At 45.3% G+C, this 13780-nt stretch overlaps 1 protein-coding gene across 5 annotated transcripts in view; it reads left to right on the forward strand.

Annotated features, from left to right (window-relative positions):
- PHF21A (PHD finger protein 21A) overlaps window positions 1-13780 on the forward strand; it is a 161827-nt gene that overhangs the window by 143546 nt on the left and 4501 nt on the right. For 4 of the 5 annotated variants that reach the window (XM_054724600.1, XM_054724601.1, XM_054724602.1 and 1 more), the window contains exons 13-17: window positions 1559-1610; window positions 2321-2400; window positions 2824-2884; window positions 5339-5502; window positions 13367-13522. In XM_054724600.1, coding sequence (XP_054580575.1) covers window positions 1559-1610; window positions 2321-2400; window positions 2824-2884; window positions 5339-5502; window positions 13367-13522 — 513 coding nt within the window. The remainder of the gene's footprint in view (window positions 1-1558; window positions 1611-2320; window positions 2401-2823; window positions 2885-5338; window positions 5503-13366; window positions 13523-13780) is intronic. The other variant, XM_054724604.1, reaches the window with a different exon arrangement.

Here is a 13780-nt window from a genome sequence, read left to right on the forward strand (position 1 = left end):
TTTTTGGCAGCCATAAAATGTATGCCATTTCAATATACAATGTGGAAAATGGGCAGCAAGTCCAAGCCTGCTTTTCCCTGCCAAAGAACTCTGGCTGTTGGAGGGAGAGGTGCCCACCTAACTTTGGAATAAGAAATAAAAACATTTCTGCCGAAACCGGTTTGGCTCAGTGGATAGAGTGTCGGCCTGCGGACTGAAGGGTCCCGGGTTCGATTCCGGTCAGGGGCATGTATCTTGGTTGCGGGCGCATCCCCAGTGGGGGGTGTGCAGGAGGCAGCTGATCGATGTTTCTAACTCTCTCTCCCTTCCTCTCTGTAAAAAATCAATAAAATATATATTTAAAAAAAAGAAAGAAATAAAAACATTTCTTCAAGAGTCTGAGGTAATAGTAAAGGGCATTTCTGTTCTCCAGTGCCTGCCTCAATGACTGTATTTTCATAAAGCGCTATCTGGGGTAGCCTGAACCTGTCACATCTGGCCAAAAGATCATGGTATTTAATGTTGAGGATGAAATGTCAGGATTTTTTTAAGACTGACTGTGGTATAAATAATTCTATAGGAGTATGTCTCCTAGCAATTGATGATATTCTTTATTCATCGGCAAAAAAAAAAAATTGATGATGCATTATTTGGCATGTATACTGCCCACGTGCAGAAAATGGAGACATACTTTCCAGACCACATGCAACCAAAGAGCAAAGTAGGCATCAATTTGTTGCTTTCTCCAACTTTAAGCATCTGATGTGTCAGCTATGAGGTGCAGTATCCTAATCAATCTAGTCAGAGAAAACTCACTCCATATTTTTAGGCCCATGTTTGAATGAAAAATCATAGTATTAAGCAGAACACCTGCTATCGTTCCTAAAACTCATTTAGCTGTGAGTTAGCGTTGTCCAGTCAGTGGTAGCAAAAATGTAAGAAACCCTGACTTGACATGACAAGTAAAGGCCTAGTCATGACAAGTAAACTACTTAGAATTTTTAGCTTGTTGTATGGGAGGCTCTGCCTGTTTTTCGAATATGAAATCCTCTTCTCTCTAAGAGGATTTTAAAAAATATTTTTATTGATTTTTTTTTTTAGAGAGAGAGGAAGGGAGAGGGATAGAGAGAAACAGCACTGTGAAAATAAAACACTGATTGATTGGCTGCCTCCTGCATGCCCCCTACCATGTGCCTTGACTGGGAATTGAACCAGCAACCTCTCAGTGCACGGGATGACATGTAACCAACTGAGCCTCACTGGCCAGAGCTCTAAAATGATTTTTTTTTTTATGAAAGAAAATATATTGGGCCACTCAAAATGCTGATTTCTGCCATTGAGGACGTAGAAGCTGTAGGCCCTTGTCCTTCTCTTTTGGTCCCTGTAAGCCAAGGAAGCGGTGGGGTGACTTCATAGCTGTTAAGAGTGGCGGATGCCCCGCTCTTTTTCACCTGAACCTGCCTCCTTCAGGCCACCAGCCCACTGGGCTGCCTTTCTCTAGGATTCTAGTTGGGAACAGGTGGTTGGCTTTGTGAGAACCCAAACTGAAGCATATTCATCTTTTGTTTCTCTGGCACAGAAACTTGCCTTCATGGTGTCTCTAGGATTGGTAACACATGACCATCTAGAAGGTAAGAGAAGATGTTCATAATGTTGCCTTGCTTCTGGCCCAGAGCTTAGTTCTTGACAATGGCGTTTTATTGCGAGAAGAGAAAACTGAAAACAGATAGAGTATCATGTCGTCAGTGTGGACTTTGTTTCCTTTAGAGTCAAATTGGCTACTGCTCAGCCCTCCCCTTCCTTTCGCTTTGTATCCACACTACAGTCCTGGGCAGACCACCCAGTTGCCTCGGTTAAGGTGACTTCCGCTCCCTTAGGGAACTTCCTCCCCAAACAGCATGAAGTAGCAAATGCCCCTCTGACTTTGTACTTTTCAGTACTCTTGGTTACTCGAATCTTGAGAACAGTTGCAAAGCTACATCTGTGTTGGTTACTTAATTAAAGAATGGTGAACTATGGTTGCTCAATCTCGGTCTGTGGATAAAGTTCATCCACACCTATGTCACGGTGATCTAAAAATAAACCAGGACAGCTTGTTCACAAGCGTTGTCTACCATTAAGCACGCGGTCACAGAGCCTCCCCGGGGACAGCGTGGTCTCGCTTTCCGAGGGGTGAGAGTAGACGGCCTGCGTGTGTGCTCCCAGCCGTGTGCTTGCCTCTGCTGAGGCTGCAGTGAACAAAGGGGCTGGCCCCACCTCTGATTTGTCTGGGAAAACCATGCAGTTAAATGGTTGAGGTTCCCATACCCCTCTTCTAATGTAAACCTTTTGCTTTCCCAAGAAATCCAAAGTAAGAGGCAAGAGCGAAAAAGAAGAACAACAGCAAACCCAGTGTACAGTGGAGCGGTCTTTGAGCCAGAGGTACTCCCGCCAGCGCTGGCCCTGCCCTCGCCGTTCACGTCACTTATGACTTATTCAGCACCTCCCATCAGAAGCCTGGTTATACTTGCTCAGCTTTGTAAAGTGATGGTTTTTCTCTGGCTGATCCCATTATTTCGTTTTTATTATTCATTGCTTTCCCCTTAGTTTTTGCTTACATTTGAACAGATATAAACCTTCCTTAAAAATGTAACTCACCCTGGCTTCAACACAACTGCCATCTGGAGCAGAGGCAGACCTCCCTGGAATATATGTAATGAAATACGTTAGCACTGATACCGTGGGGTGACTGGCACTAACTAGTTGGCATGTTGACAGGCATGCTGTGCTTGGTCTTTAGCTTTTGCCACTATTATTAGTAACCATGCTATTCAACCACCCCATTTCCTTCTTCAATCCTCAAAGCGTAAGAAGAGTGCAGTCACCTACCTGAACAGTACAATGCACCCTGGGACCCGGAAGAGAGGTGAGCACCTGTTAGATCTCTCCCTTGCCTCTTGCCTTTGCTTTCTGTGTTGTGTTTCTTCCCTTCCCCCTAGAAAATAGTTTCGTTGTTGTTATTCTCTGAGAAGGGGAGAAAAGAGAGTGAGGTTTCCTATTAGAGTTGTGTATACTGAGTCGAAAGCTGCCTTTCCTGGGATTCCAGCAAAGCTGCCTCAGGGGAATGGCTTCAGGCAGCATTTCTGCCCCCAGCCCACCAGGCTGTCCCTGAACATAGCACAGTGAGCAGGACACCGCGCAAAAGGAAGCATTGTAGCGTCACTGAGCAGCACGGAGCCCGCTGTTGCCAAGGTGCTCTTAGTCGTGTCTGAGTCATCCCTCTGCAGGAGAAACCAGAGCATCACTTAAGTTTCCGTGTGCTGCGGGCTTTCCAGGAAAGAGAGAGGTAGCCACACTGGAAACTTAGAATCTGTGAGAAGAAAAGGTCACTGTCAAACAGGCTTTCAGAAGCAGAAATTCTTAAAGAGCTCCCTCCCCGTGTTTTAGACCTCCCCAGGGCAGGCGTTGCACCTCCTCTTAGGGCCGAGACATGACAGCAGCGGCAGTCTCACTGTGCGAGTCTAAATAGGGCTTAATAGCTCGGAGTTGGAGCTCATAAACAAGGTTCTGAAATTGTTCTTTGATGTCAGTAATACATCCCAAGGTCCCTTTCTCTACATGATAATGTGTCCCTGAATTATAGTTCCAGGCTAGAAAGGTTGCAGAGTGAGTGGAGTGGCATACTGATTTCTGCGTCTGCACACACAATCTCAGAGCTGCTGGAAGCTCAGGAGGTCGTCCTGACCCTTTGTCTGCCTTAGGGAGGCTGCAGCCACACACTACCACCTCTGCCCGCAAAGAGAGAGCGTAGCCACCCTGAGTGACCCGTTCCCATGCTGCATCCGCCCCGGCCTTCAAGTGGTCAAAAATATTTAGATGAGAAACCCGAAGCCATTGCTTCGTATCAGTTCCCGGGCCACAGTTATCAGTGTCATGGATTATTTTTTGTTTTTAGCAAATTTTAGTGACCTCTTACACAATTATCAGAAAGGAGCCCCCAGCCAGAAGCCAGTTAATTGGCCTGCTGGTGGGCTGTATCTGCTCAAAGAAAAGGGGTTAAATGAGCCAGAAAGACCTTGGCATCTCTTGCCAAGGTCAGAGGATGAAAGCCTGCATCTACAAGCCTAGGATATGCCTTCTCTGGGTAAACAAAGAGCATTCATCTCCCACTTCTTCCCGCAGCACTAATTCCCCAGGAAGACACACCAGTGTGACCTGCCTTTGTACTGCAGACCCCCCCAGTCTAACCCACACAAGTAATGTTTGTGTATGTCTGACAGAGTCAGCATTCCTGTGCATGGTTTTGATACAAGTTGTAACTGTTGGCAAAGTCATGATTCTGCGTGCCATTACCAGTGCTCATGCGCAGCTGTGCACCCCTCTGGCTCTTTTTCCCCCTGTGGTGGTCTAGGCATTCACTTCTTTCACTCACAGCTTAGGAGTGTGACCCTGACTTAGACACGTCAGGCAGGAGTGGTTGGCCTGGACTTGCCACACCCACACGGGCTCATTTATGATCCTCTGTAGCATGAGGTGTGATGCAGAATGCTCTTGCTCATATCAGGCCTCTCAGTTAGCAGTGTTGCTGATGACGGCCTTCCTGAGACTGGATCAGCCCAGTTCTGAGACATGTGGGTCACCAGAATGTGGTAGAAAGTGGGGAGACAATTCTTGATCAACTAGGGAGGACACTTGAGTCCAGACCTACTTCAATTTATATTTAAACTCAGGACACATTTTTAGCTCTTGGGTTCCAGCTACCCCTTGAACATATCTCTCACTAGCTCTAACAGCAAGGGGTAAGAGTAGTTAACTTGAACTTTGTCTTCTTGCTTCACTTTTCTCCACCCTTATAAGCAGTGAAATGACCAAAATATAGGCAGGCGAGAAAAGAAAAGCAGAAATCCTAAGTAAATCCATTTGTGGGAGCTGAGAATCATTAATATAGTAAGAATGATGGTTGCAGAGAAACATTAGAGAACAACATGCAAAAGATACAGGAAAGTAAAGTAAATTCGTATTTCTGGCCTTGGCTCCCTGTAAGCTTTGGTTCTCGCCTGAGAAACCAGATTGTCACAGCCCAGGAGCCTCACTGTTACCTGCCTCAGGCAAGGCCCTTTTACACGACCCAGTGTCTCTGTCCTTCTGCAAGCTCTCTCTTCTCCTCCCTTCTTTTGAGACTCAGGCAGTTTCTAATGACATTTAAATCTTAGCTTCTCTTCCTCTCTTTGGGACTATTGTATTAACCTTCTGTCTGCTACCTCACTTCCTTTTCCATGCTAGCCAATGAGGAACACTGGCCAAAGGTATGTAAGATCATTTTCCCCCTCTCTTCCCCACCCCCCCTTTTCCCCTTTTGTTCCCTTCTCTTGGCATATAGGTCGTCCTCCAAAATACAATGCAGTGCTGGGGTTTGGAGCCCTTACCCCAACATCCCCCCCATCCAGTCATCCTGACTCCCCTGAAAATGAAAAGACAGAGACCACATTCACTTTCCCTGCACCTGTCCAGCCTGTGTCCCTGCCCAGCCCCACCTCCACAGACGTAAGTAACGTGGGGAAAGCTCACTGTCTCTGAGAGCGTCCCTGGGGAAACCTTGTCCTGTGTTGTCTCCTCAGCGGCATCACCCTGACTGACCCGGGAAAGCAGGGACCCCGACAGGACGCTATGCCGGGAAGGCAGCTCTGCTGGGGCCCAGGTCCTGCTGTGTCCTTGGGACTCGTGCTAAATATGTCAGGAGGCTCAGTAGTGTCCGGAGGCTGCATCTGCTGTGCCATGAGGGAGTTCTTAGAAAGGAGTGGGTGGGAAGTCAGCTCACGTCCCTGCAAGGTGTGCAGGCTTCCATCATCAGTGTTCTGGAGGTGGGGGAACGAGCAAGGTGGACGTTCCCTTAGCAGTGCTGCCTGCTTCAGGTGGAATTCCAGAAGTGGAAACTCTGCCGTAGAGCAGCTTTATTCAGCAGAGTTGGTTAGAAATAGGTTCCAGAAAGAGTGTCAGATACTCAGTAGTTCTTCACCCAGCAGCTGCAGGAGTGTCACCAGTACCCTACGTGTTTAAACGAGCATTTCCAAAGCAGTGAATTCATTCACTCAGCAGATACTTATGGAGCCCTTCTCTGCTGAGCAAGCGCTGTTCTTGAGGCTGGGACAGAGCAGGAACAAAACCAGCTCCTGGTCCTCATGGAGCTCATGTTGCACGGTGGGAGGCAGGTGATACGCAGATGAACATATAATGTGCCAGGGAGTGATGATGCTGTGGGAAAAGTGGGACAGGTAAGGGGCCTAAGGGGAATGGCAGAGGTTGCTCTTCTATGAAGATGCTGAGGGGTGGGGGGGGAGCACTCCGAAAGCCCTGAGGTAGAAATGTACACGCACGAAGAAAAGAGGCCAAGACGCTGGGCAGTGAGCAGGTGCGAGTGGTGGGAGCTGAGGACCAGAGGCGGCAGGGCCTTGCGGCTTTAAGTGAAATAGGAGACCACGAGAGGGTTTTTGACTTTTTATTTTGAAAGTTTCAAACCTACAGAAAAGTTACAGTGACAATACAAGGAACAAATGTATACCCTTCACCTAGATTGACCAATTGTTACCATTTTGCCACATATGCTTCTCTCTCCTACACACAAATATACACACACTTATACATACACACATGTACACACACATACATACACCCAAACTTTTTTAAAATCCTTAACCAAGGATATGCTTATTTAGAGAGGGGGAGAGAGGTGAGAGGGAATCTTTGATCAGTTGCCTCCCGTACACGCCCTGAGAAGGGATCGATCCCCTGACCTAGGTATGTGCTCTGACCCGGAATCAAACCCACAACCTTTCGGGGTATGTGATGACATTCCAACCAACTGAGTCACTCTGCCAGGGCCATACTTTTTTTTTTTTTTTTCTGAACTAGTTAGGAAATTGCAGGCATCATGAATCTTCACCCCAAATACTTTAGTTTATATCTCCTAAGAATAAAGATATTCTCTGATATAGCCACAATACAGTTATCAAATAGAGGAAATTTAATATTGATAAAATGTTATTATACAATATACAGTTCATATTCAGTTTTCTCAATTTGTCTCAATTATTGCCTTAGTGGCACTTACATTTTTCTGCTTCAGGATCCAATTCAAGATCACTCTTGACATTGATTGTCTCTTTAGGCTCCTTACTCTGGACCAGTTTCTCGTCTTTTCTTTGTCTTTCATGGCATTGATATTTTTAGGAAGATAGGCCAGTTGCTATGTAGGGTGTCCCTCCATTTGGATGATCTGATTGTTTCCTCAGGAACAGATTGGAGGTTGCATTTTTGTAGGAACACTAAACAAGTGGTGCTGAGTCCTCAGTGCTTCGCAGCAGGAGGCACGTGTTGTCAGTCTGTCCCCTTGTTGGTGATGTTAACGCTCATCTCTCAAAATAGAGCCCATCAAATGTCTCCACTTGTACAGGCACCTGTTTCCTCAGCTTTGAGTCTGTAAATATCCAGTTCCCCAGCAAACTGCTACCCAGTGGTTTTAGCATCCTTTGCTGGTTCTTGCCTGCAGTTATTATTCAAAGGTGTTTGCACAATTGATTGGGATTTTAAAAGGACCGATGTGTGTGAAATACGGAGACGAGACTGTGGGAGGATAGGACGGGAGCAGGGAGACCAGTGAGGAGGCTGTTACAGTCGTCTGGTCAGGAGCCACTGGTAGCTTGGCCTAATATAATAGGTAGAAATAGAGATGGAGGAAAGTCATTGAGTCTGCATCTTTTTGAAAAGCCAGCAGAATTGGATGATGGGATATGAGAAAAAGAACAGTCAAAGGTGAATCCAAAGATTTTGGCCCAAACAGCTAGGAAGCTGGAGCTGCCCTTTACTGGACTGACAGGAGGAAGCAGGTTTGGCACGTCTTTTCTCTCTTGTGAATGACAGAGCTTGTCTTCAGGGTCACCTTCAGGTACAGTATCTCTTGAATTACAGGCTCTTAGTAGTCTGCCCCTCTCCAAAGAGCAAAAGAATACCGTCTGCACATCCCGAGTTAAACTTCCAGAAACAACAAAGGGAGTGTCATCTGTGGAGGACCAGGTCATGGAGGAGTTCTGTTCTCTGACGGGCGTCCTTCCGTGAACATAGCTGGTGGCCTCAGACCCAGCCTTGCTGTCAAGACCCAGCCTTTTGTCCAGCTTTCCTTCGGCAGGAGTCATTGATTGGGTTTTCTGCCTCTCCTGTTAACTACACCAGGAGTCCCTGTGGTAACCGTGTTGGGTGGCAGCAATGATTGTCTCAACTTTTTTGGAGTTAAAGCATTGCCCGGGGTGGACCGCTCTTGGTGGGGCTGTCCCCCAGGTGTTCTGTGGTTCTGGATGTGAGTCTCTTTCTTAAACAGTGTTGTTTTTATTTATTTTTTACTTTGGGCTGAGGGGGTTTATAAAATGGTTTTCTTGAAAGGATCCACTCAGCTCTAATCACAAACTAAAAGCTTCTGCCAGGTTTTGTGTCAAAATATAAACACTGTTCTTCTTAGAAATCTAAAGGTAAAAGGAAGCTTTTCTAAAACCACTAAATAATGTTGATAACTTCCTAGGTTAAACCTAGTAGAATGGGTTTTTCTAAAAAGATAATTGACTTCTACTTTTACAGTATCTCAGCAGTGGCAGTTACTAAAATCAACACACAGGGCTCTGTATATTAGCTTCTGGGTGGCATAAACCCCAACAACATTAATTAAATAGTGAGAGCTGAGAGGCAGGCATTTCCTGGAGATCAATACCATCTAGAAGGACTTGGTACAAGACACGGCTGGGCGCTAATCCTCAGGATGTTGCCACTATCATCACTTTTATGAGAAGGGAAGATGAGTTGACATAATTACACAATTTCTTTAGCAAATGATGAAGTTGCCATTGATACAACCAGGGTGTTTTTTAAATAACCGAGGCCTCAGCCCTTAGCAAAGAATTGTGGGTCAGACATCTTCCAACTTCCCATTTGGTTTATGGTAATTATTCGGCCCTTCACCAAAGCCTAAGCTTTCTGACGTGGTGCAGCACCTTCATGGGACTGCCTTTCTGTTTAAGCAGAGAACCAATTCTGTGTGGATGAAATACAGACGCACATTTCATATTCATTTCTATGGGCAGTAGTTCTCAAGTATGGCCTGGGGGTCCCTGAGACTCTTTCAGGGGGGTCCATAAAATCAAAACTATTTTCATGATCATATCCAAACACTCTGTTCCAGTTTCATTCTCATTCTCTCAAGCGTGAACAGTGGAGTTTCCCAGATATTACATGACATGATGATGTCATCACTCTGATGGCTAATGGGCAGTGCACCTGTGTGTTCTGGGGTTTAAAATTTTCCAATACATATTTTTTTTAATTTAATAAATCTTTATTGTTCAGATTATTACAATTGTTTCTCCTCCCCCCCCCCCATAGCTCCCCTCCACCCGGTTCCCACCCCACCCTCTGCCCTTACCTCCCCCCCCCTCTGTCCTCATCCATAGGTATACGATTTTTGTCCAGTCTCTTCCCGCACCCCCACACCCCTTTCCCCCTGAGAATTATCAGTCCACTCCCTTTCTATGCCCCTGTTTCTATTATATTCACCAGTTTATTCTGTTCCTTAGATTTTTAATTCACTTGATTTTTAGATTCAATTGTTGATAGATATGTATTTGTTGTTCATAATTTTTATCTTTTTTCTTCTTCTTCCTCTTCTTAAAGAATACCTTTCAGCATTTCATATAATACTGGTTTGGTGGTGATGAACTCCTTTAGCTTTTTCTTATCTGTGAAGCTCTTTATCTGACCTTCAATTCTGAATGATAACTTTGCTGGGTAGAGTAATCTTGGTTGTAGGTTCTTGCTATTCATCACTTTGAATATTTCTTGCCACTTCCGTCTGGCCTGCATAGTTTCTGTTGAGAAATTAGCTGATAATCGTATGGGAGCTCCCTTGTAGGTAACTAACTGTTTTTCTCTTGCTGCTTGTAAGATTCTCTCTTTGTCTTTTGCTCTTGGCATTTTAATTATGATGTGTCTTGGTGTGGTCCTCTTTGGATTCCTTTTGTTTGGGGTTCTGTGCGCTTCCTGGACTTGTATTTCTTTCACCAGGTGGGGGAAGTTTTCTGTCATTATTTCTTCAAATAGGTTTTCAGTATCTTGTTCTCTCTCTTCTTCTGGTAGCCACATAATTCTGATGTTGGTACACTTGAAGTTGTCCCAGAGGCTTCTTACACTATCTTCAAGTTTTTGGATTCTTTTTTCTTTTTGCTTTTCCGGTTGAGTGTTTTTTGCTTCTTTGTATTTCAAATCTTTGACTTGATTCTTGCGATCCTCTAGTCTGCTGTTGGGTCTCTGTATAATATTTTTTACTTCAGTCAGTGTATGTTTAATTTCTAGTTGGTCCTTTTTCATATCCTCGAGGGTCTGGCTAGATTTATCGGCCTTTTCTAGGAAATTCTTGAAAAACCTTATAACCATGGTTTTGAACTCTATATCTAGTCGTTTGTTTTCCTCCATTTCTTTCATTTGTGATCTGTTTCTTTCTTTTTTTTTTTTAATATACCCCATTGATTTTTTACAGAGAGGAAGGGAGAGGGGATAGAGAGTTAGAAACATCGATGAGAGAGAAACATCAATCAGCTGCCTCCTGCACACCCCCCACTGGGGATGTGCCTGCAACCAAGGTACATGCCCTTGACCGAATCGAACCTGGGACCCTTGAGTCTGCAGGCCGACGCTCTATCCACTGAGCCAAACTAGTCAGGGCTGTGATCTGTTTCTTTGTCTCCGCATTTTCGCTGCTTCCCTGAGTTGGTAGTGTAGCTTTGTGTGCTAGGTGTCCTATATGGCCCAGTGGGTCGGCCTCCCCAGTTACCTGCGGTGGACACTATTGGTGCACCCCTTTGTGGACTGTGTGTACAGCCTTGTTGTAGTTAAGTCTTGATTGTTGTTGGTATCACTGGGAGGAAGTGACCTCCAGGCCAGTTGGCTGTGAGGATCAGCTGTGTCTACGCCGGGAGAACTTCTGTGCTGGAGACAGCCAGTTCATGTTGAAGTGCTTGGATGAACTATAAAGAGGTATAGTGGAATGCTTTCTTTCATCAGAATACCATCTTAATGAGGAATCAACTTTATCTCCAGATGAGCAGACATCCAAGTCATCTGGGGAGGTTAGATATCTTCTCTTACATTTAGCCTGATCAAAACTTGAAACAGAATACTCCGTTGGGCGGCAGCCCCCCAGCCCGTAGCGGCTTTTGAGACGCTCCACTGCGAAATCCTGGCCAGGTGGCTTGACGACCCTCGACTGCATCGTCCCAATACATATTTTTGTAACTTCCTGGATTCTATAATTATTTCAAAACTAAAATGTTTTAAAACTTCTATAAGTAAGTATCAATGTATCTAACTCCCATAAACAAAAGCTCTTTGAGGTCTTTAGTAATTTTAAGAGTGTAATGGGGCCCTGGCCGGTGTGTCTCAGTGATTAAAGTGTCAGCCCACACACCCAAGGGTTGTGGGTTCGATTCCCAGTCAAGGGCACGTACCTGGGTTGCAGGTTGGATCCCTGGCCCCCAGTCGGGGCGCATGCGGGAGGCAACCAATTAATGTGTCTCTATCACATCGATGTTTCTCTCTCTCTCTCTCTCTCTCTCTCTCTCTCTCTCTCCTCCCCCTCCCCTCCCTCCCTTCCACTTTCTCTAAAAATCAATGGAAAAAGTATCCTTGGGTGAGGAGTTAACAACAACAACAAAAAGAGTGTAATGGGGTCCTGACACCAAAAGATTATGAGCTACTTCATGGGCTTTATAAAGAGGATACAATGTTGTTTTTTTCCTTTAGCAACTGAAATAAATTATTTGTTTTATTTTATATGTACTCCACTTCTTGATGTTCTCCTTATTCAGGAGAAAAGGAAAGTGAGCAGAATTCTTTACCCAACAAATACCTCTGAATAAAATGTTCAGTTTGTCTCATATACTTCATTGCTGCTAATCCTATCTATAGTTCATGTAAAGACTCTCTGAAACCCTAAAATTTGTATAAACTTCATAAAGATGCAGACTTACAACATGGGGCTGAGTTTTAAGAAAAACTAACCCTCTAGAGAAGAGCACCCTCCGTCTGATTCTAAGAATGAAAAGAAAGTCACGGTAACCGAGGGGTGAAACTTACCTCTTATGGTGCCTGGAAGTTGAACTGTCGGGCATTCTCGTGTAGTATTTTTGCACATGTTCTGGGTTTCTTTTCTACGCCCCAGAGGTGACATTTTCTTACTCAGAAAGGTTAAAATCCACCCACACTGATTATCGTATAACTTTGCAGCATCTTCTAGCTGCTGGGGAGCCTGGTGAATGACAGAGAAAGCCTCCTTTCCTAGAGGAAACAGGCCTGGGAAGAAAGGTTCTTCCCAGGCCTGTGTTCTGAGTTAAGCCTTTTGGCAGGAAAGGGTCTGGCCCAGGCCGGGCACTGCCTTTGCTGGCTCCCTCCGACGCTCCCTCAGCCTTCCCTGCCCTGGTCCGTTCAGCGGCATTAGTCCTGTTCACAGGACGGGTTAGGGATTCACTTGCTGAAAAATACCTCTTGAATAGTTTTTTTTCCCTGTTCTCCTCTCCACGTTTTAAGTAGATCTGCTTTTTTTCTGATGGTGCCTTCTGTTCAGAGGCTCCAGCAGCCCTACCTGAGAACTCACTGATGGGCGGGAGAGGGCACAGAGGGCCCTTCTCGCCTCACCTGGCGAAGTATTTTACAGGGAGGAACACAGCCTCCAGAATAGAAGGGTCCATTGAACAGCAAATGCCAAATGCTGGTTTTAAGGGAGAACATTGTCAGCTGTTGCTTTGGCTTTTAAAGTCTTCATACTAGAAAGCTCGGTTTAATCCGTTTAATTGGCTCCTGACTTAGTCTTTTCCCATTTGAACTTTCACTGTTATCTTTTCTCCCTGAGGAGGCAAAGTGTTTAGTAAAATTCCATTTCTTACCTGTTGTCTTTCCCAATCCTTCTAAATTTTCTCCAAAAATGAGAGTTAATGAGAATTGTTTGTATCTTTGGTTTCAGAACACTTTGATGAATGGGTTTCAATGTCATCAAGCTTTCTGATTTATGGGTTAGACTCTACCAAAATACAACAAATGCTGAGCTATCACCCGTAAAGTTAATTTTGGCCAGGCGACTACAGAGCTTTCCCATGAAGTCTGCTTTAAAACTAAGAATACTGCCCCTGCCCAGGGAACCTCAGCTATATGGGACAGGCGGGGGCTTGTGCCATCGCTACTTTTCTTGAATACTCTTGTAACATGTTAGAGGGGGCACAGCTGATTGTCCTAACACATGTATATGTATCCAGAATGTGCATAGTAACATTCACATTTTACCTTTTTGTCCTTTCTCTTACCTCTCTTCTCAATTTCTTAGGGTGATATCCATGAGGATTTTTGCAGCGTTTGCAGAAAAAGTGGTCAGTTGCTGATGTGTGACACCTGTTCCCGTGTGTATCATCTGGACTGCTTAGACCCTCCTCTGAAAACAATTCCCAAGGGCATGTGGATCTGTCCCAGATGTCAGGACCAGGTAGGGGGACAGGGGTCAGACAGAGGGCGGGGCCAAGGAGGAGCAAGACAACATGGTCAGGTCTTCCTTTCCCCTCTGGTCTGGGGGAATGGCAGTCTCTGCCCTTCCTGGGAGTTCTCAGGCCACGTGAGCCCTGTTCACAGAACAGCTCTCACCCACCAGCATCCCTCCCCTCGTATTCATGAGGCGGTGACTCAGTGTGCTGGTGGAGAGACCCTGATTGCTTCCCTTTATTTGAAATGACTTATTACCTTGACC

This window comes from Eptesicus fuscus, chromosome 13, assembly GCF_027574615.1.
Source record: "Eptesicus fuscus isolate TK198812 chromosome 13, DD_ASM_mEF_20220401, whole genome shotgun sequence".
Classification (NCBI taxonomy): Eukaryota; Metazoa; Chordata; class Mammalia; order Chiroptera; family Vespertilionidae; genus Eptesicus; species Eptesicus fuscus.